The sequence below is a fragment of the Dendrobates tinctorius genome, unplaced genomic scaffold, assembly GCF_039654945.1.
Source record: "Dendrobates tinctorius isolate UK_male_01 unplaced genomic scaffold, ASM3965494v1 ptg000046l, whole genome shotgun sequence".
NCBI lineage: Eukaryota > Metazoa > Chordata > Amphibia > Anura > Dendrobatidae > Dendrobates > Dendrobates tinctorius.
The window spans coordinates 7,824,738-7,849,070 of record NW_027361714.1 but is presented as its reverse complement, the minus strand read 5'-3'; the positions used below and the strand labels follow the sequence as shown (position 1 = coordinate 7,849,070).

Genomic DNA, 24,333 nt, shown 5'->3' with positions numbered 1-24,333 from the left:
TCTCCTACCTTTTCTGATATCCCTACATGCTCTCTGTGGTCCCTGCCTGCTCTCTTTTGCCCCTGGCTTTTCTGATATCCTTGCCTGCTCTTTCTTGCCCCTACTTTTTCTAATATCCCTGCCTGCTCTTTCTTACCTCTGTCTGCTCTTTTTTGCCCCGCCTGTTCTCTGATACGCCTGCCTGCTCTCTGTTGCCCCTGCCTCTTCTCTTTACGAGTTGTTTTTCTGAACTAAAACCTCAGTATTCAAGTTAAATTGCCGTATTGACACTTTGCAATAAGTAGGTTTTGGGTTGCAGTTTGGGCACTCAGTCTCTAAAAGGTTCACCATCACTGTTATAGTGCCCCACCCCTTTCACCATTCCTTCACTCAGCCACTCATTGTGCATTGTACATTGTTTGAATCTATATGAGTTGGTGACTCTAGGTTAAGCACCTGTTCACACTGTTTATGCTTGGAAGTGACGGTCAGTTTTTTGAAATTTGGGAACTGCAATATAGCCCCGTTCAGTCGTTGAATTGCCACTGGGCAGGGAAAAACTTAGCAAAGCAAATCTGTGTTCCCTTGATTATCAGGATCAATAAAGATCCCTAACAATTTCTTTTGTACAGCTGAACATGCATGCTAATACATTGCTCCCCCAAGTAAATTTTTAATGGCACTGAATGTTGATTCAAATTGAAGCAGGAGAGTATGGGAAATACGAAGTAAAAACATTGCTAAAGCTTCCTGATCTCCCAAGTTATAGATCCCAAGCTAAAATAAGGTCAGTTTAACCTGAACATATTTCTATTTCTCTGTATACTGCCCCCAATATGGCGCTGCAGCCTGAGTACTCTCCATATGACAATGGATTGCCATGTATAATAAGGGATGCATTCTGTAAAGAAGCAGGCCATACCGACTGCAGAAAACTTACTTGAGCATGCCACGATGTTCTGAGTGCCAAACCTCAATCCTCTCCTCCCACTGATCTCGGGAAAGCTTGTGTTGATCCAGCACTCTAGAAACGGGAAATGGACAAAATTTAGACTGTCACTCATTAATACATGGTAAATTCATGGACATTTATAAAGCGGACACCAGGATGAATAAATAAATAAAAATCTTTTGAATGCAAAACTGTCAAGAAATGTTCAGTACATGCAAAATTTAAGCTTGATAAACCCATCCTATTTTTATTGTGATTTCTGCCCTTATAGCAATGTTTGAAGCTAGGATATTTTACAAGGATGCAGATAATGCAACTCTATGGTTATTGAATAATAGCTGAGATTATATGAGGGTCATAACACGCAGAATTTAGTGCTACTAATACGATTCAAACAAATTAACGACAACTCCTCATTGAAAAATCAGTTGACTTATTACAGATTATTATTTCTTTGCCATATGCCTCTGATGGTGAAATGTAAGAAGAGCTCACCTTTGTGGCAGAAGACGTTCTGAGCTCAGGTATCCAGACTTGTGTGTATCCCGACTGTAGTCTCCAAACTTGGCTTGTACGGCATAAGAACCGAGGAGGACAGCCGTCTCAGGAGGGCAGTACACTTCGTCACTCAGGATACCTTCTTTGACTTGCAGGAAAAATAGTTTCTGAGTGATGTCCTGAATTAGCTCCTCGGACACATCCTCAGGGAAAAACTTGGCACGGAACTTGAACTGAAGAGGGTTCTCTTTTCTCACTTCTTGTGCAGATACCTGCCCAATAGTAAGTGGTCATAATCAATACCATAAACCTACATCATATATTCCCCTATTAGGGCTCATTCAGATGTACGATTTTTTTCAGGTACGAGAAAATCGGACAGATTATAAAAAATCTCCACCTTCTCCTTTCTGACATTCACACTTCATTTGATCCGACCCTCGAATCAAAATTGGACATGTCTCAGATATAAAGAAAAAAATCGGACATTTGAATGGCCCCATAGCTTACTCAATGCACGAGTGGTGTGCATGAACATAGATAGCACTTGCACGTGAAAATTGGACGTTTGAATGAGCCCTTATTACAACCTCAGAGGAAGTAATACATCACTCAGAACAGAAATGTAAAGCCTGCAGCACAACAGTAGCAATGGTATTACCATACAACTACATTGGAAAAACACTGTTTGCTCTTGGCACTATACACAGTGACTAGTAGCAGGTTTGCCATCTTAAACACTTATGTTTTTGGTAGTTTTTGTATTTAGCTTTGTTCTGTTATGCACTTTTTAATTGGTTTTATCCCATTCCCAATTTCCGCGTACATGTGCTGTGAAAGTTGGAAGTGGTATATGTAGCAAGCTCAGAATCGGAGTCTACATATACCTGGCAGAAAATGACTGTGACACACAGCCAGGATCTGCCTCTAATTGCCAAGGGTGGAGCTGTTAACTGGTTAAATGCCGCTGTCAATCTGCAACAAGAAACAATTACAGTGCTCCAGCATGGAGGTACAACGCACATATCGTCCTGCCACAAAGCGATTGCAGGGCACCAATGGGCTGCTAAGGCAGCTGGGGGTCTGATGAAGACTCTTTTGTCTGCCACCACAGGGTTCGGTTGTGCATTGCTGTATATATAGTATAGGTGATCACACGATTGCAGGTTCAAGTTCCCCGACGGTACTAACAAATACTGTAAAAAGTAAAAAAATTCCATAACATTTTGAATGAAAACTAAAAGTATTAATAATAATAATACACATATTTGTTATCCCAGCATCCATAAAAGTCCGATCTATCAAAATATAAATTGAATTAATCTAACAGGTAAACACCGTGAACAGAAAAAAATTCAAAACATTAAAATTGTGTTGTTTTTTTATACAAGAAATGCTACAAAAATGAAATAAAGGATGAAAATATGATATATATCCCAAAATTGTATAAATAAAACATCATGGTGATACAAAAAAAATACTTTTATGAATTTCCAATTTTTTTCACCACTAAAATAATAAAAAAAGCTGGGCAAATTGAGTATCGCCATAATTAAGTAGACGAGGAAAATCATGATGCCAGGTCATTTTTACCACACAATGTACACCAGAATAACAAAATTAAAAAACAAACATCAGAATTGTGTTTTTCTTCACAATTTCACCACATCTGGAATATCTAGTAAAATGGATGGTGTCAATCAAAAATACAAGTCGTCCCGCAAAAAGCAAGCCCTCATACAGCTATGGGGATATGAGGATCGAGGAATAAAAGTTATGACTTTTGGAAGAAAGGGGAGGAAAAAACGAAAACATAAAAATTAAAATTGGCTGCGGTGGGAAGGGGTTGATAGACTTTTTCCACATGGATTATTTCTACTGATTTGCCTAATAAACCATATTAATTCTTCGGTGTGCACGACCTGCTTTATACGGCCACCGCTTTCTTTTTTGTGTTTTGCTATACATGCAACAACTGCAAATACAACTTTTCTTGCTTTTCAGATCTACATTAGCATTGTAGGCTTTACAAAGCAATATGCTATGTATGTGACCATGTAGCCTAGTGGTTGGGAAGTTGGTCATTACGTTGTTGTACCATCAGCTGTAATGCTGCGGCAATGACTCAACTGTTTGTTCTAGTCACAACTATTCTTGGAAGGTGTGATTTATAGTATATTCAAAGGTGCGGTGTGTGATGTCACTGTACCTGGTTTTACAGCATAAACCAGCAAGTCGGCAGCTGAACTGCTAGTCCTGATAGTTGTAGACCAAGGTACACCAAGGGTTATATAAAAAAACACATGTTTAGTATTCTCTAGGTCCTTCATGCTCCACCAAAATAACCTACCAAGGTTTGGAATCCACTAGTAACAGATCCTTTTAGTCTCCTAAGTTGCAAAGTGGGGCCAAGTGAACACTTTGATCTCTGTGACAAGTTCCTCAAACCATTCCTGAACAATGTTGGCAGAGTGACATCGATAAATCCTGCTGAAAAATGCCACTGATCTTAGGGAATAAAGTAGTCATAAAGTGAAGTACTTGGCCTGTAACAATATTTAGAGAGGAATTGCCCTATCTGCCAATCTTCACATGAATACCCAAAGCTTTCCAACAGAACATTGTTCCGTCCATCACAATGCCTCCACAATCTTGGGTTCTTCCCAAAATGAATCCTGGTGCCACCACTACCCGGGGTAAGCCACATATACATATCCATCCCAATGATGTGGAGAAATTATGATTAGTCAGATCAGGCCACGTTTCTTCACTCCTGCATCACCCAGTTCTGATGCTCACATGTCCACAGTAGGTGCTTTTGGCAGTGAACAGGGGTCAACATGGACACTCCGACATCTCCCTGTCACATCAAGAATAAACGGTTTCAGAAACTTGTGATGCAGCGGCTCTTCTGTGGGGGACCTGATTCTCCAAACTAAACTATCCTCTCCTAATAAACAGAAATGAGCTTTCTCCATGTTGCCAGCTTTCTGACTGTCTATAATTGGACTCTTGGTGAGAAATAACCACGGCACACCAGGAACATCCCACAAGGAAGCATATTTTAGAGATGCCCTGATTCAGTCACCTAGACATCACAATTTGGCTTCTCGAAGTACATCAGATACTTATGCATTCCCATTTTTCTTACTTCCAACTCTAGGAAATAAACCCCACCCTATGAGAGGTGCCATTACAATCTATATATATATAAACGCCTTATCGTGTCTGTCTGTAACCGAAATCGCGGGCCGCTGATTGGTCGCGGCCGCCAGGCCCCCGCCAGGCCGCAACCAATCAGCGACAGGCGCAGCTGTGCCGCGACCAATCAGCGGCAGGCGCAGGCCTTAATCTGTAAAAAAGTGAATGAAAATAAAAAAAAGTTATTCTCACCTTCCGACGGCCTCCTGTCTTCTTTCCACATGCCCAGCCTCGCGTTCCCAGTAATGCTTTCTGGCTTAGACTGCTGATGACGTCACTCTCGCGAGAGCGAGAAAGAAGACCGAAGTCATCAGCGGTCTAGCTGCAAAGCATTATTGGGAACACGAGGCCGGGTGCGTGGAAAGAAGACAGGAGGCCCGTCGGAAGGTGAGAATAACTTTTTTTATTTTTTAATATTATTTTTGTACAGGGCCGCAGCAGTGATTGGTCGCGGCTACAGGGCCGCGTTGCTGATCGGTCGCGGCTACACGGAAACGGGGGTGAGGGGACCATGCATACCAGGATAGGGGGTTGAGGGGACCATGCATACCAGGATTGGGGGGTGAGGGGACCATGCATACCAAGAAAGGGGGGTGAGGGGACCATGCATACCACGAAAGGGCGGTGAGCGGACCAAGCATACCAAAAAAGGGGGGTGAGGGGACCATGCATACCAGGAAAGGGGGATGAGGAGACCATGTATATCAGGATTGGGGGTGAGGGGACCATGCATACCAGGATTGGGGGGTGAGAGGACCATGCATACCCCAAAAGGGGGTAAGAGGACCATGCATACCAGGATTGGGGGGTGAGGGGACCATGCATACCAGGATTGGGGAGTGAGGGGACCATGCATACCAGGAAAGGGGGGTGAGGATACCATGCATACCAGGATTGGGGGGTGAGGGGACCATACATACCAGGAAAGGGGGGTGACGGTGAGCATACATACCAGGATTGGGGTGTGAGAGGACCATGCATACCAAGAAAGGGGGATGAGGGGACCATGCATACCCCGAAAGGGGGGTAAGAGGACCATGCATACCAGGAAAGAGGGGTGAGAGGACCATGCATACCAGGATTGGGGGGTGAGAGGACCATGCATACCAGGATAGGGGGTTGAGGGGACCATGCATACCAGGATTGGGGGGTGAGGGGACCATGCATACGAAGAAAGGGGGGGGTGAAGGGACCATGCATACCAGGATAGGGGGGTGAGGGGACCATGCATACCACGAAAGGGGGGTGAGGGGACCATGCATACCAAAAAAGGGGGGTGAGGGGACCATGCATACCAGGAAAGGGGGGTGAGGATACCATGATTATCAGGATTGGGGGTGATGGGACCATGCATACCAGGACTGGGGGGTGAGGGGACCATGCATACTCCAAAAGGGGGGTAAGAGGACCATGCATACCAGGATTGGGGGGTGAGGGGACCATGCATATCAGGAAAGGGGGGTGAGGGGACCATGCATACCAGGAAAGGGGCGTGAGGATACCATGCATACCAGGATTGGGGGGTGAGGGGACTAGACATACCAGGAAAGGGGGGTGATGGTGAGCATACATACCAGGATTGGGGTGTGAAAGGACCATGCATACCAAGAAAGGGGGGTGAGGAGACCATGCATACCCCAAAAGGGGAGTAAGAAGACCATGCATACCAGGAAAGAGAGGTGAGAGGATCATGCATACCAGGATTGGAGGGTAAGAGGACCATGCATTCCAGGATTGGGGGGTCAGGGGACCATGCATACCAGGATAGGGGGTTGAGGGGTAGCATGCATATCAGGATTGGGGGTGAGAGAACCATACACATCAGGATTGGGGGTGAGAGAACCATACATATCAGGATTGGAGGGTGCATTATTATTGGAGGGTGCATTATTATTAAATCTTCAAAAATAAACTGCATATATATTCTAGAATACCCGATGCGTTAGAATCGAGCCACCATCTAGTAAGATAATAATTGTTATTCATGTTACTGGTCATTGGTTTTAATTTTATGGCTGATCAGTGTAATCTCCCTGTATTATATAAATATTAAATAAAACAGTCTCTTTGAACATTCCCAATCTGCCCCAGTAGATAAGGATGCCTGTGCCGTATAATTTCTATTCTTAGAAATATTTGCAGGACCCTGGCCCAGCAGCCACACCGCCTTTCCGTTTCTGCTGGACCAGAGCACTGTGAACCTACTACTATCTGCACCATCTCCAGCACGTCTGATTAATAGGCCACTACAATGTCACTACTTTGTGTCCTACTAATCAGAAGTGATGCCAGGAATGTCACAGGTAAGTAGGAGGTTTGCAGAGTTTTGCTCCAGTGATCATAGACTACAAACGAGTTTGCAAACCATTTTGTTCAACTTTACTTATCGCTTATGCTAAATTAAGCCTCATTCAGATATTTTTTTTTTTGCGTTGGAAAAAAAGCAGATTGTCTTCAGTCAGGGTACTGGATCCGATTTTCACCATTTTTTTACCACCACTGTAGCATCCATTATTCTTGTGTACAAAAGAAGAATAAAATAAAAAATCTAAGCTTCTCCTAGTCATTACATGGGGAAAAAATGATCAGATTGAATCTGATAGAATTCAGTTGCTATTCGTTTTTTTTTTTTTGATGGACCCATTCATTTGAATAGGGGATCAAACCAGATATGTCTCATTTTTAAGGTATACATTTGGTTAGCCCCCAAAAATCGGGCATGTCAACATGCCCTTGTAACCCCAGGAGGCATTTAGGGTATGTGCACACGCTGCGGATTCCGCTGCGGTTCCGCAGCGGTTTTGGCCACTGCGTACCCGCAGCAGTTTTAGCTGCGGTGTACAGTACCATTCAATTGAATGGGAAACAAAAACCGCTGTGTAGACGGTGCGGATTTTTCAGCGCGGTTTAGCTGCGGTTTTGAAACCGCAGAAAGAATTGACATGTCACTTCTTGTCAATGTCAATGAATCCGCAGCGGTTTCCTATCTCCACCATTGTGGAGATGGTGAAACCGCAGGGCAAAACTGCAGGCTAAACTGCAGGTCTTTTGACCTGCAGTTTTATCTGCGGTTTTTGCAAAATCCGCGCGGATGAATCCAAAGCTGATTCTGCAGCGTCTGCACACAGCCTTACATTGGCAAACTATTGTGAGAGAGAGCTCCTATGAATGCTTGATTTCCGATAATTAGCCAGTGTATATAGGCAATCACCGAAGAATGAGCAAAACGCTTGTTTGTTGAGTGAAATGATTGTAAGCTTAGTTTAAAAAAATTTTTCTCGGCAGCGTATCATCCTGTCTAAACAAATTATGTGCTGCCAAGGGTAATGGCAGTGTATGTGCGCAGAACCAGGGCTGTGGAGTCGGTAAGCCACAGTTGCGACTCCGACTCCTGGATTTTATCAGGCTATGACTCCGACTCCGGCTCCGACTCCTTCATAAATGGCTAATTCATAACAACAAATTTACTGTTGTAAAATATTAACATCGTGCTTATTCAGTTTCTCACCATCAAATAAGTAATCAGACCACTTAGAGCAAAAACTACATTTATTAGAATACAATTAGAATATAGCAAATAACTTTTATAAACTTTTCTAAACTGTAAGTAAATATGCAATAAACACTTTTATGCAGTTAATAAGAAGAAATCTATAAATTTGTCCTCAGAAAAAGTATTGCCTCTGTCAGATCCTCCTTCATGGATGCCCTCAAATCTGATCTAATTATTTTGAGAGCAGAGAACAACCTCTCTACACTAACTTGTGTTGGTGGCAAAGCAGTAACCACTCGGGCAACATCTCTGACAATGTCAGGAAACAGAGGAATCGCTTGTTGCACTGTTATTTTTGATGAACGGTCAAATTTCTCAATTTCTTTTAGTGCACATGAAAAATTCTGCTGAAATGTACTGGCTGTGTTCCTTGATGGGGATGACTCTTCTTCTATGGGGATGACTTCTTCTTCTCTTCTTCTTCGTCCGTGCTTTGCACGGTCCTTGTGATCCAAATATTTTTCGAAATTAAATTCTTCATCAGTTGATGATGAGGGTGAAGATGTGGCAGGACGACCAAATTCTTCTTGTTCCTCCTGACTGTTCTGCAACCCTTTCATCCTTACTGCTATTTCAAACAGAGCTTCTTTTCCTTTACTTAGCTGTTGATCATCTAGAAGAATCCGATGCATTGGGTCTACATAAACAGCTGCCAAAAGAATGTTATTTTGTAATAGTAGCTCCTCTCTCCGTTTCATTGATGTAGCAATGCCACTTGCAATTAACCCTCCTCTTTGGGACAGGCGAAACATCAGGTTCTTCCACTCCTTTAAGAAAATACCTGGAGTTAAGTCCTCTGCTTGTAATTTTTTAGTCACTGTAAATGGGTGCTCTAGCAATTTTTCCAGCCCAGTCACCTGATTCCACTGACTTTCATTTAGCGTCAGTTGAGGGTTAGCCATGTCTACAAGAAAGGTTTTCAGTTCAACCAAGCGCTGAATCATTAAGTAAGTACTGCCCCATCGTGTGGCTTGATCAATAATTGCCCCTTTTCCAGCACGTCTCTTCAAAATTGAGTCAACTTTAGGGGTTCTGGCAACAGTAGACAATTTCCTCACCTTGCCAATCAGTGCAGCAGCATGTCCTTCTTGCAGACTGTCTCTTATAGCCAGCTGTAGCGTATGCACAACACAGCGCATGTGATGAATGAAAGAACATATTGACACAGTTTCAACAAGATCATCTAAACTATCATGTTGCTGTTCATCTGAAGCAACTTCAGTTTGCTCCTCAGTTACAATACTGTGTTCCTCTATTTCAAACATTTCTGTGTCTGTGGACCCAGAATGTTCTTCTAGCTGCTGGTCACCATCATTACTCTCATTCATTAGCTTAACCCCTTCCCGACCTGTGACACAGCGTATGCGTCATGAAAGTCGGTGCCAATCCGACCTATGACGCATACCCTGTGTCATGAATTCAAAGCCCCCCTGCGGGTCGGGTGACCGGGGTCAATGAAAGGTCACCTGACCCGCAGATACAGGGGGCTTTGTAATTCACCACAGGGGGCGTGGCTTCGCCCCCACGTGGCTACGATCGCTCTGATTGGCTGTTAAAAGTGAAACAGCCAATCAGAGCGATAGTAATATTTCATCAATGAAAATTGATGAAATATTACAATCCAGCCATGGCCGATGCTGCAGTAGCATCAGACATGGCTGGAGACACCGATTTGACCCCCCCACCGGCGATCGCCCCCCCCTGCCACTGAATGACAGCGGCGATCTGCCGCCGCTGTCATCATCTGCCCCCCCTCCCATTCCCTCCGCTCCCCACCAGCTTCCGATCCCCCCTCACCCACTCTCACCGCCCCCGGCACCTTCCAAGTCCCCCCGTCGCTCCCGGTGTCCGGCGGGTCCAGTTCATGGGCGCCGCCATCTTAGAAAATGGCGGGCGCATGCGCAGTGCCCCCGCCCGAATCTGCCGGCTGCAGATTCCATTATTTCATTTTGATCACTTTGTGGAAAAAAAATGTTTTTTTCATTTTCATGTCTCTGCATTATAAACTTCTGAGAAGCACTTGGGGGTTGAAAGTGCTCACCATACATCTACATAAGTTCCTTGGAAGGTCTAGTTTCCAAAATGGGGTCACTTGTGGGGGGTTTCCACTGTTTCAGCACATCAGGGGCTCTGCAAACGTAATGACGACTGCAGACTATTCCATCAAAGTCTGCATTTCAAAACGTCACTACTTCCATTCCGAGCCCTGACATGTGCCCAAACAATGGTTCCCCCACACATATGGGGTATCAGCGTACTCAGGACAAACTGGACAACAACTTTTGGGGTCCAATTTATCCTGTTACCCTTGTGAAAAAAAAAATTGCGGGCTAAAAATCATTTTTTTTGAGGGAAAAAAATTATTTTTTATTTTCACGGCTCTGCGTTATAAACTTCTGTGAAGCACTTGGGGGTTCAAGGTGCTCACCATACATCTAGATAAGTTCCCTGGGGGGTCTAGTTTCCAAAATGGGGTCACTTGTGGGAGGTTTCTACTGTTTAGGCACACAGGGGCTCAGCAAATGTAACATGACGCCCGCAGACTATTCCATCAAAGTCAGCATTTCAAAATGTCACTACTTCCCTTCCGAGCCCCGACGTGTGCCCAAACAGTGGTCTCCCCCCACATATGGGGTACCAGCGTACTCAGGACAAACTGGAAAACAACTTTTGGGGTCCAATTCCTCCTGTGACCCTTGTGAAAATAAAAAATTGCGAGCTAAAAATTCATTTTTTGAGGAAAAAAAAAGATTTTTTATTTTCATGGCTTTGCGTTACAATCTTCTGTGAAGCACTTCGGGATTCAAGGTGCTCACCACACATCTAGGCAAGTTCCTTATGGGGTCTAGTTTCCAAAATGGGGTCACTTGTGGGGGGTTTCCACAGTTTAGGAACATCAAGGGCTCTGCAAATGTAACATGATGCCCGCAGACCATTCCATCAAAGTCAGCATACCAAAACGTCACTACTTCCCTTCCGAGCCCTGACGTGTGCCCATACAGTGGTCATCCCCCACATATGGGGTATCAGCATACTCAGAACAAACTAGACAACAACTTTTGGGGTCCAATTTCTCCTGTTACCCTTGTGAAAAAAAATTGCGGGCTAAAAATCATTTTTTTTGAGGGAAAAAAATGATTTTTTATTTTCACGGCTCTGCGTTACAATCTTCTGTGAAGCACTTGGGGGTTCAAGGTGCTCACCACACATCTAGATAAGTTCCTTGGGGGGTCTTGTTTCCAAAATGGGGTCCCTTGTGGGGGGTTTCTACTGTTTAGGCACACAGGGGCTCAGCAAATATAACATGATGCCCGCAGACTATTCCATCAAAGTCAGCATTTCAAAATGTCACTACTTCCCTTCCGAGCCCCGACGTGTGCCCAAACAGTGGTCTCCCCCCACATATGGGGTACCAGCGTACTCAGGACAAACTGGAAAACAACTTTTGGGGTCCAATTCCTCCTGTGACCCTTGTGAAAATAAAAAATTGCGAGCTAAAAATTCATTTTTTGAGGAAAAAAAAAGATTTTTTATTTTCATGGCTTTGCGTTACAATCTTCTGTGAAGCACTTCGGGATTCAAGGTGCTCACCACACATCTAGGCAAGTTCCTTATGGGGTCTAGTTTCCAAAATGGGGTCACTTGTGGGGGGTTTCCACAGTTTAGGAACATCAAGGGCTCTGCAAATGTAACATGATGCCCGCAGACCATTCCATCAAAGTCAGCATACCAAAACGTCACTACTTCCCTTCCGAGCCCTGACGTGTGCCCATACAGTGGTCATCCCCCACATATGGGGTATCAGCATACTCAGAACAAACTAGACAACAACTTTTGGGGTCCAATTTCTCCTGTTACCCTTGTGAAAAAAAAATTGCGGGCTAAAAATCATTTTTTTTGAGGGAAAAAAATGATTTTTTATTTTCACGGCTCTGCGTTACAATCTTCTGTGAAGCACTTGGGGGTTCAAGGTGCTCACCACACATCTAGATAAGTTCCTTGGGGGGTCTTGTTTCCAAAATGGGGTCCCTTGTGGGGGGTTTCTACTGTTTAGGCACACAGGGGCTCAGCAAATATAACATGATGCCCGCAGACTATTCCATCAAAGTCAGCATTTCAAAATGTCACTACTTCCCTTCCGAGCCCCGACGTGTGCCCAAACAGTGGTCTCCCCCCACATATGGGGTACCAGCGTACTCAGGACAAACTGGAAAACAACTTTTGGGGTCCAATTTATCCTGGTACCCTTGTGAAAATAAAAAATTGCAGACTAAAAAATTTTTTTTTAGGAAAAAAAAAAGATTTTTTATTTTCACTGCTCTGCATTATAAACTTCTGTGAATCACCTGGGGGTTCAAAGTGCTCACTATGCATCTAGATAAGTTCCTTAGGGGGTCTAGTTTCCAAAATGGGGTCATTTGTGGGGGAGCTCCAAAGTTTAGGCACACAGGGGATCTCCAAACACGACATGGTGTCTGCTAACGATTGGAGCCAATTTTCATTTCAAAAAGTCAAATGGCGCTCATTCCCTTCTGCGCCCTGCCGTGCACCCAAACAGTGCCCCCCCCACATATGGGGTACCAGCGTACTCAGGACAATCTGGACAACAACTTTTGTGGTCCAATTTCTCCTGTTACCCTTGTGAAAATAAAAAATAGCATGCTAAAAAATCATTTTTGAGGAAAAAAAAATGATTTTTTATTTTCACTGCTCTATGTTATAAACTTTTGTGAGGCACTTGGGGGTTCAAAGTGCTCACTACACATCTACATAAGTTCCTTAAGGGTTCTAGTTACCAAAATGGTGTCACTTGTGGGGGAGCTCCAATGTTTAGACACACAGGGGCTCTCCAAACGCGACATGGTGTCCGATAACGATTGGAGCTAATTTTCCATTCAAAAAGTCAAATGGCGCTCCTTCCCTTCCGGGCCCTGCCCTGCACCCAAACAGTGGTTTATGACCACATATGAGGTATTGGTGTGCTCAGGAGAAATTGCCCAACAAATTTTAGGATCCATTTTATCCTGTTGCCCATGTGAAAATGAAAAAACTGAGGCTAAAAGATAATTTTTGTGAAAAAAAAGTACTTTTTTTTTTTACAGATCAATTTGAGAAGCACCTGGGGGTTCAAAGTGATCACTATGCATCTAGATAAGTTCCTTGGGGGGTCTAGTTTCCAAAATGGGGTCACTTGTGGGGGAGCTCCAGTGTTTAGGCACACAGCGACTCTCCAAACGCGACATGGCAACCGCTAAATATTCCAGCATATTTTCCATTCAAAAAGTCAAATGGTGCTCCTTCCCTTCTGAGCCCTGCCGTACGCCCAAACAGTGGTTTATGACCACATATGAGGTATCGGTGTACTCAGGGGAAATTGCCCAACAAATTTTAGGATCCATTTTATCCTGTTGCCCATGTGAAAATGAAAAAAGTGATGCTGAAAGGAAATTTGTGTTGGAAAAATTAAAATGTCCATTTTTTCCTTCCACATTTCCTTAGCTGTTGTGAAACACCTGAAGGGTTAATAATCTTCTTGAATGTGGTTTTGAGTAGCTTGAGGGGTGCAGTTTTTAGAATGGTGTCACTTTTGGGTATTTTCTGCCATATAGACCCCTCAAAGTGACTTCAAATGTGAGGTGGTCCCTAAAAAAAATGGTTTTGTAAATTTTGTTGTAAAAATGAGAAATCGCTGGTCAACTTTTAACCCTTATAACTTCCTAACAAAAAAATATTTTGCTTCCAAAATTGTGCTGATGTAAAGTAGACATGTGGGAAATGTTATTTAGTAACTATTTTGTGTCACATAACTCTCTAGTTTAACAGAATAAAAATTCAAAATTTGAAAATTGCGAAATTTTCAAAATTTTTGCCAAATTTCTGATTTTTTCACAAATAAACGCAAAAATTATCGACCTAAATTTACCACTAACATGAAGCCCAATATGTCATGAAAAAACAATCTCAGAATCGCTAGGATGCGTTGAAGCGTTCCAGAGTTATTACCTCATAAAGGGACACTGGTCAGAATTGCAAAAAATGGCCAGGTCATTAAGGTCAAAATAGGCTGGGTCATGAAGGGGTTAATAGTACTTATCATATTTGAAGCATTGTCGGTTACGACAGAAAGAACTTGCTCTTTTTTAAGTTCATAGTCTTGCAGAACCTTTTCCACCAAGACCTGGAGAAACTCACTGGTGTGATGAGCTTTGGTGTCTTTTACTGCCAATGTCTTGGTAACTATTTCATTTTTGTCACAAACAAATCGGACATTGATGGCAAAATAGTTCACTCTGTGACGTGTGCAGGCATCCATTTTAAGAAACAGAAAGCGTCCCTTGAGAGTTTTTTTAAGTTCTTCCTTTTGTTTAAAAGCTTCTTCGATTACTAATTTTCTAATACTCTCTCTCTCCAGAGAAACACCAAGCTTGCGGGCCATTTCCCCATTCAGACACATAAAAGCTGGTCATGAAAATAATGAAATAGGCACACTATCCTTTACAACAAGCTCTATGATCTGTTTTTTAAATGTATCTACTGTCATTGTCACAGTAACTTTGTCACTGACAAAATATCTTGCAACTGATGGCTGCAAAGTTCTCTGCTCCTTTGTTTGGCTGGAAGAGCTGGGCACTGGTTCATTGGTTTGGATGCAGTCTTTCTCATCCACTGCTTTCAGTACTTCTGGATGAAAGCGCTGTAAATGTCTCTTTAGATTAGAAGCTCTGGTAGGAGCATTTTGATCTTTGCCTGAATATGCACTCATCTTGGCTTCACAGCAATTTGTTTTCATCTGGATCATTTGTCATACACTGACAGACATAATGTTTTCTATCTTGAGTGATGGTGAAATGTTCAAATACAGCTGATTTAATGTGATGCTTCTTTGACATTCTCAGGTTTTTAATTCTGCATTCACAATCCAAATGACAATTGTTTTTCCTAAAAACAATTGTACAAAATTATTGCCAGGTCGTACAACTGATATAGTGGTCAGTAATACTGTTATTATTCCTCATGTACTCACAGTTAACTGATGCAAAGTTTGTTGAAAGGATAATACTTCTTACAGTCTTCCTCTTCTGAGTAGCAGGCAGCTGTGAGATGCTTGGAAGACGCACACCTAGTATGATCTAGTCTAGAGGAGGAGCTTTACTACTAAGAATTTGCAACACATTTTCACTTTCAGTTTCATACATTGTAAGTAGGGGGGTTGGGGCAGCATGAGGTTAACCAAGTATAAGATTAGATAAGGGCAGTGGAGAACAGTGACACACAAGCAGTAAGAAATGTCTCTATCTCCAGCAGAACTGCTTATCACTGTTGTTCATAGTTTGATAGAACATATATATTTGAGTAACATTTATAAAATTCATATGAAAGTTCAATTATGAAATATTAATACATTTTTTTAAAAGCTGGAGTCGGAGTCGGTATATTTCTACCGACTCCGACTCCAACCAAAACTAACTCCGACTCCACGACTCCGACTCCACAGCCCTGCGCAGAACAAGCTATAACCAATAGTTATGTGTGCATGGGCAATGAGGTCAGCCTGTTTAAACTGGCTATTAATTTACAGCCGTTCAGCAAACATAAGCCTTCATTTAACGACCTCCATTGGCTACTATAAAATTACCTTCAGACAAATACTATTACTATTCCTAATAAAAACTTATCTGGTATCCAATAACTTCCTATGTGCTAATGAGAAACTTTCCATCTCAGATGCTACTGATTTATTCACTCCAGATGCTTTGAAAACTACAGACCCTGCTTTCAATGGGCTTTGCTGAGGCCATGTTTACATTAATGGTCCCGTTACACTAAACGACGCACCATCGATCCCGACAACGATACGACCTGGTCAGGATCGCTGGTGCGTCGCTATATGATCGCTGGTGAGCTCTCAATCAGGCAGACTCACCAGCGATCAGTACCAGCGAGGACGCTGGTATCCAGGGTAATTAGCGGGTAACTAAGGGTGCGCGTCGCTTAGTTACCCGCTGTTTACCTTGGATAACAGCTCCCAGCATCTGCTTACAGCGCTGGGAGCTCGCTGATCATTGGTCTCCCACTGCCACACGATGCGTGCTGGCCAGCGGGAAACCAACAATCAAAACATGGCTCAGGACATTCCTGCACGATCAGCGATACCCGGCGGGGGGGCCAATCGCTGATGCGTGCCACTGTAGGATAGGCGAGGGGAGGTGCTGATCCAACAGGAATGGGGGGTGACCCACTTCTTGCCGCCGACAGACACGAGACTGAGACAGGAGTAATATTCAACAGGTCCGTTTTTATTGGCCGCCTCTCTGACGACCGATGCAATTCTTCACAGGAATTTCACAGTCCTATGGCTCACAGACCCGGGTACCTTCACTTCTTAGTTTCACCGCTGTGGTGTCCTCTGTGGCTCTCCTCACTGTGGCTGCCCTAGGCACATCCACCACAGCGCTTCACCAATCAAAGTACACCGTCCACTTGGCACCCCCAGACCGTCTCTGTCTGCGGCTACTGTCCTTTGGGTCACCCCCCGTGACCGTCTCAACCGTCAGTTACTTTCTGAAGGCTTTTACCGTCTTTCTCTCTACGGCAGGTCCTCCTCTCTAGTGAGCTCCCCTGGCTGACTGGACCTTCCAGAACCTTTCCTCAGCCTTTATACTCCCAGTCCTGGTAGCTCCGCCCACTATCACCTGACAGTTACCTTGAGCAATGGCAGTTACTTTGACCCATAGCAGTTACACAGTCACTCTCTCCTACACTTCCCACCACCCTCTAATGGTCAAACTACCACATGACACCCCTTTCTCTGTATCTCAGCCTACACTGCGCTATCCCTCTGCCTCTCTCCCCAGGCAGACCTGTCCGTCAGTCCAACCTCCCCACATTCCCCCTTCCTTTATTCATTCTCGTCCTCGACAATCTTGTCTCCTTCCTTTCCGTTCTGAAACTTTCCCACCTTCTTTTGTCGGACCGGTTGTTGGGCCAGGCCCGCGATACGCGGGGGCTGAACCAAACCAGGAGCAATCATGCTCCGAGTAGCTCACGGCTTACTTACCAGCGCGTACGCCACCATGACAATTCCTTCAGGTTGGGTTAGGTCCATCCGGACTACTCTACGGATGTGTACCTCCCACTGCTCTCCACTTCTGTCACCCTCTTAACGTCATGAGTGAGGCCCTGACCTACCAGGTCATCGTCAGCGTCCTCCTAACCTTTCTGGGGTGTCGTTGTACTGGGGGCCTGACTCACGGACCACTGTCTGTCTACCTTCTTCTTGTCTCGTTGTCCTGTCAACTTGAATACGTCATGGTCGGCATACTCCAAGTACCCGGGACCTGTTGAACACACTTTTTTTTTTTAGACTTTTACTTTTTTTTTTAAACAAAAACAATACACTCCAAACAAACAAACAAAAAAAAAAATATTAACCAACTGATGACAGGGGTGCTCCCTCTTCCTTTAAGAAAAACACTCTCATTAGGCATCCCTGATGCACCAGGAGGATATGCTTCCCATGGGGACGCGGAACAGTCCCCTCATTGTGCAACGGTGCACTGCAGTCCCGGCAGTCCATTGTACAGGTGCTCCAGGCCACCTCCTGGCGGCCGATGTTTCGCTAAAACAGGGGACTCCACAGCCGTAAAGTCTCTGGAATGCCAGCAGTATCTCTGTGCCTCGAGTGTCCCTGATGCTCGAGACCCAGGAGTCCTCGCTTCTTTATGGAGGCTTGTACCCCTCAGGGTAGGCGATGACAGCCACAGCATAAAAGCCGCGGGGGCAATATTCTTTATAATCGGAGACTAGGTCTCCCTCTCATGGAACGCGGCCGTGCTTAATTGAGGCCACGTTCAGATATACTTTGTAGCCGGTGGTGTCTCTAATAAAGCCGTAGCCCTTGCCAGTGTCCATATATATCAGCCGTCCGTGTGACCGTGGAACAGACATGGCGGTCTCTCCCTTCTCATGAAGTAACGCCCACCCCTCCCGTTCTTTGTCCTAATTCTTTTCAATAATTTCCGCAACCCAAGCAGAGGGTCCGGTATAGGCCGCAGAGTCCGGTGGGTGGGCCGCAGCCGTGAGTGGAGAAGAGGCGGCCGCAGACAATGGGGAGCAGGCCGCAACCGGAGTAACGGACGGGGCAGAAACGGCCACAGGTGTTATCGGGTAGGCTGTGTAGTCAGCCGCAGCCGGAATCAAGGCGGCCGCGGGCTCCGATGAGTAGGCCGCAGCCATGGCCGCAGATGGGACAGCGGTGGCCACGGGAGTCGGTAAGTAGGCCGCGGTGACCTGCGGCGGGCCTGAAGGGACAGCAGGCTCCGGTGAACAGGCCGCGGTCGGAAGACAGATCACGGCAGGGGCAGCCGCAGGTTGGCTCCGCACCGGCATCGCGAGGTGGGGCGGCTCGGGATGTTGGTCATGCGGAGTAACGTCATCCAGGGCCGTAGTTGCGGGAGAGTGGGAGGTCGGCCGAGGGGGCCGATGGCTGGCGTCAGGGCCCGGGGACCTGTCTGGTGCACTGTGCATGGGGGCGGGATCTGTCTGTAGTGCCGCCAGCTGGGCCAGGGGAACGCTCACCTTCTCCGGCGTCACGGCTCCCAGCAGGCTTTCCTGCTTCTCCTCCAATTGCCATGGATCTTTACTCTGCCATCCGGCAGGGTCGGCCTCCAGGCCCGATGGCTCTGCGGGAGATACTTTTCCAGCTTCTTCCACCGGCGGTTGCATCGGGGTACGGGGCACCGAGAATGGCTCCCAGGGGCAGGTCTCCCGGCGGGTTTCAACTTCCTGACGCCATTTCCACTCCAGGCGTCCGAGGCCACGGCAGCTGCAGCGTCGCATATCGCCCTAGTTCCCGAGACTAAATGGCGCCAAGCAGCCACACGCTGTCTCTTCACCAGGGCCACTCCCGCTTGGGGGTGGGGCGTTGGTCGGCCCCTCCACCCATTTTCCAAGGTCCAGCATGGGAGTGCGGCTGTCTCCTGATGTAAGCCGCTCCCCCCAGGGGCAGATGCGACGCAGTCCCAGATTGTCCGTTACAGCTGCAAACTCTTGTGTCTTTCCCTGACGCTGAAATGCCACAGCCATTTTAACAGTACACTTTTCTGCTCCAGTTTTACTTATTGGCATCCAGCAATCCGAAGTGCAGGTGCAAATTGTAATCCACAGGAAAAGAAGGAGAAAAAAAAAAAATAAAATTATTCACCCCGCACAGCTTGGGGGGCCAGTGGTACTTGGGAGCAGGCTTGCCACTGAAGGTGTTGCATTTGTGGCAAGTGATCCTGTCGACTACGCCAAATGTAGGATAGGCGAGGGGAGGTGCTGATCCAACAGGAATGGGGGGTGACCCACTTCTTGCCGCCGACAGACACGAGACTGAGACAGGAGTAATATTCAACAGGTCCGTTTTTATTGGCCACCTCTCTGACGACCGATGCAATTCTTCACAGGAATTTCACAGTCCTATGGCTCACAGACCTGGGTACCTTCACTTCTTAGTTTCACCGCCGTGGTGTCCTCTGTGGCTCTCCTCACTGTGGCTGTCCTAGGCACATCCACCACAGCGCTTCACCAATCAAAGTACACCCCCAGACCGTTTCCTTCTGCGGCTACTGTCCTTTAGGCCACCCCCCGTGACCGTCTCAACCGTCAGTTACTCTCTAAAGGTTTTTACCGTCTTTCTCTCTACGGCGGATCCTCCTCTCTAGTGAGCTCCCCTGGCTGACTGGACCTTCCAGAACCTTCCCTCAGCCTTTATACTCCCAGTCCTGGTAGCTCCGCCCACTATCACCTGACAGTTACCTTGACCAGTGGCAGTTACTTTGACCCATAGCAGTTACACAGTCACTCTCTCCTACACTTCCCACGGCCCTCTAATGGTCAAACTACCACATGACACCTCTTTCTCTGTATCTCAGCCTACATTGCGCTATCCCTCTGCCTCTCTCCACAGGCAGACCTGTCCATCAGTTCAACCTCCCCACACCACACAGAGCGAGATCGCTGATGCGTCACAAAATCGGTGACGCATCAGCGATCTCGCTAGCGATCTCGCTGTGAGTGAAGTACCCCTAAGGGTTCATCTACACTGAGTGATGCGCACATTTACAAGTTGGCGATTGTTTATGAGCCTGTTTCTACAGTCTTACCTTCAGATGTGCACTGAATGATCTATAATAGATTACTAAAGGCCCAGTCACACTAAACAATGCACCAGCGATCCCAACAACGATACGACCTTGTCAGGATCGCTGGTGCCTCGCTACATGATCGCTAGTGAGCTGCCAAACAGGCAGCTTCACCAGCCACCAGGACCAGCTAGGACGCTGGTATCTAAGGTAAATACCGGGTAACTAAGCGTGCGCGTCACTTAGTTACGCGCTGTGTACCTTAGATACCTGCGTGCTCGTGCTAGGACGCTGGTATCTAAGGTAAATATCGGGTAACTAAGCGCGCGTGTCACTTAGTTTCCCGCTGTGTACCTTGGATACCAGCTCCCAGCACGAGCACGCAGGTATCTAAGGTACACAGTGGGTAACTAAGTGATGTGCGCGCTTAGGCTAGTTTCACACTAGCGTTACCGGGCGCAGTGCACGGCTGCCGCTAAGCTCCGCCCCCGGCCGCACCCCCTCCGGTCAGCTCCTCCTCTGATCGCACATGACGCTGCATGCGATCAGCGTACCCTATATTTAGCGTTGGGTATGCTGGTCGTGCGCTGGTACACTTTTGCCGGCGCTTGCGCCCTTTTGGCGCTGCGCTTAGTGCACAAAAACGCACTGTGTTGCATTTTTGTGCGCTAGGCACAGCGCCAAAAGGGCGCAAGCGCCGGCAAAAGGGTAACAGCGCACTATCAGCGTACCCAACGCTAAATATAGGGTACGCTGATCACATGCAACGTCATGCAATCAGAGGAGGAGCTTACCGGAGGGGGCGCGGCCAGGGGCGGAGCTTAGTGGCGGCCGTGCGCTGCACCCAGTAACGCTAGTGTGAAACTAGCCTTAGTTACCCGATATTTACCTTAGATACCAGCTCCCAGCGTCTGCTTACAGCGCTGGGAGCGCGCTGATCGTCGGTCTCCCGCTGCCACACGCAGCGATGCGCGCTTGCCAGCGGGAGACCAACAATCAAAAAATGGCCCAGAACATTGCTGCACGATCAGCGATACCCGGCAGGGGGGCCGGTCGCTGATGTGTGTCACACACAGCGAGATCGCTGGCGAGATCGCTGTTGCGTCACAAAATCAGCGATCTCGCTGTGTGTGACGTGGCCTTAAGTGTGCATAGGCTCCCCTTATTCTTGGCAGTGCAGGTCCTGTGTAAGCAGATGTGCTGCTGAGTATGATGAGCTTTAGAGCAAGCAAAAAGAAAATAATTTTACTCAACGAATGAGCGTTTTGCTTGTTTGCCCCAGGATCGACAGCCTGTATAGACTACTTGAATACTGTGAACTAGCCTTAAGGCCCCGTCACACATAGCGGGATCGTTAGTGGGATCGCTGAAACGTCACAGGTTTTGTGACGCAACAGCGACCTTGCCAGCGATCTCGCTACGTGTGACACATAGCGGCGACCGGCCCCTCTGCTGGATATCGCTGATTGTGCTCGAATGTCCTAGGCCATTTTTTGACCGTTGGCGTCCCGCTGGCCAGCATGCATCACTGCATTTGACGCCATAACAATGACGAGCGACCTCATTGAAGCACGCCTATCGAGGTCTGAGTCGTCAGAATAGCTGCTGTGTGACAAGGTCCCAACGACCGACGAGGTCGTTATACGGATCGCTGTATCGTTGCTGCTTCGTTGAGTAGATCTGCTTGTTTGACAGCTTACTAGCGACCATGTAGCGACGTACCAGCGATCCTTACCAGGTCATATCGTTGTCGGGATTGCTGGAGCGTCACTATGTGTAACAGCACCCTTAGTCACAATGAATATCAGCCTGTATCTATCCTGCAGTCAAAGCACATAAAAAATAAATGTCATCCCGAAAGGTAGAATACATTACACTCCTCAGCATTGAACTAGCAACACCAAGAAGAACAAGTCGTGGAATTATGAAAATCATCCGGCCATTTCTCCAAAGTGTCACAGCAGCCATTTGTCAACACGACAATGCAAGGCCACATATTTCTTGTGCTAATATGAGCAGTTTTCATAATCTAAAAATGCTATCATGGTCTGCAGCGTCTCCAGGCTTATCTTCCGTTGAGCACATCTGGGACATTATTGGTCAGCAACTGCAAAGGAAGCTGCCAGCAGATCTTGATGATTTGTGTGCCCAAGTGCATTTAGCTCCTACAAAATTCTGTGATCTTCATAATGCCTTAACATTTCCTTGTTACTTTTGCAATTTTAATATTGAGGAGGGTATATACAACAGACAAGATATTAAAAAAATATAAAAAGAAGTGAGCTGCCCTTGTTCGGCATCCAGTCAAGCTCTCCGAAATAGTAATTCACTGTGGCATTATATTTGACTGTATATGTCTACTAATGTTTAGTGAGTATTGGTGGTTCCACTTAATATATCAAAATTTGAGTTAGGCAAAAAGATTTGCACAGTTTCCACTTCTGTAACTGTCATTTTTGGACTGGCATTCTGGGCGCATTTTGCAGTTACTAGGCTTTGAATTTTATGATGTTGCGTGAAGTCAAATAACTAGGTCTCATACGATGTCATGACGTCTTTGGACCTAGTAAACGCCAAAGGTGACCAGATAGCAGCCAAAGCAGTGAATACTGCCCTGTTGCGGCTGCCACCGAGGACTGGTTTAAATGCCTATTTCAAATGACCGGACTAGGTGTCAGTCTGAGGATGACAGCCACAGAATTCAAGACTGGCCATAATCTACATTAGTAAAAATACATTGTTAAAGGGGTTGTGTAGTCTTAAACTAGAAGTCTGCAGTCACTCAATGTGATATGTGACTGCAGACTTGTGAATCCTCACATCATGAACACTGCAATTTGCACACTCCTGGGCACATTCCGACTAGACTGTTTTCGGGCTCACACTATTTATCTGCATTGAGCAAGGCGGCTTTGCAAGTAAGGAATGCGGACTCAGTGGATTCTTCAGCAGAAATTTTCCACAAGGTGTGCAAATGGCCAGGTTTCCATAGAGACATGATATTACATTTCCCAAGAAATAAGGAAACGGGATTAAAATGCATGTATTTATTCAGGCTGTTCAACAACACTAGTGGTTCTATCTTAGAAACTGTGATAATTTCCCCGGAGTTTTACGTTAGATCCATATCTTCCTACAATCCAAGTCTCTCTTAGTTACTGACATTTGTGTAACAAGTTCTGTACTGGTTAAACAGTTACTGTATGATGACAGCTGAAGGATCAACAACATCTCAGGAATTCACTTAGTATGGACTTCTGAACTCAGTGACTGATAGACAAGCCTACCTTTTTATCGAGCTTCAGCCAAGTTGGGAATCCCTTATTATCTGTGTACTGCAATCCGAAGTACCACACTTCACGAAGGCCCACAGTCTTCACCACCTGGAGCAACAGAAAACTTGTTAAAGACCCAAGCTCATGTATAGCTAAAAGTATGCTCAGTTAGAATAGCATTACCAGCGTTGTCTGCTATGGACCGTATCTTATAGTAAGAAGGTGGGCTGCCCAACTGCTGTCACTCCAAGTGATCAGCCGTAATCTATAGCAGCTAGTGTTACATCCACTGTGGCACCATGTTACAAAACTTATGATATATCAAAAAAGATTCAAACGGCGTTGTTCCTGGTGCCTCGATTTATAAAAAAAATAGATGAGTGCGCAAGGTCAGTCAAGAAAAAGGGCACAGCATAAAACTGAGCGATTCTGCCCTCTTTGTTCTGTTGGAGTCTATGCGCTTGGACCACCACTGATTGAAAACGTTGGACAAGTCTCTATGAAGTATCATGCTGTGATTTTAATTACATCCAATCACATTTTGGTTCCTATCTTCCTATAAATACAGGCTTTACCATGTTATTAGTCAGAGGTTAGTTCACACTAGGCAGTTAGAATAGGGACCCGTTCAATGAGATCACCTTGACGTTGGTGAATGGGCTCACATCTTTTGGCCAAATTTTGTGCTAAGTATCTCATATGTTTTTTCTAAATTACAAAAGCCATTATGCTATTCGTACTTCATATATT

The 24,333-nt window shown here is 45.7% G+C and overlaps 1 protein-coding gene across 1 annotated transcript in view; it reads right to left on the bottom strand.

The window, feature by feature from the left end:
• EZR (ezrin) overlaps window positions 1–24,333 on the bottom strand; it is a 125,786-nt gene that overhangs the window by 34,600 nt on the left and 66,853 nt on the right. Inside the window, exons 4-6 of the mRNA XM_073575688.1 lie at window positions 23,596–23,691; window positions 1,427–1,701; window positions 920–1,003 (exon numbers count right to left, since the gene is read on the bottom strand). Of these exons, the coding sequence (XP_073431789.1) occupies window positions 920–1,003; window positions 1,427–1,701; window positions 23,596–23,691 (455 nt within the window). The remainder of the gene's footprint in view (window positions 1–919; window positions 1,004–1,426; window positions 1,702–23,595; window positions 23,692–24,333) is intronic.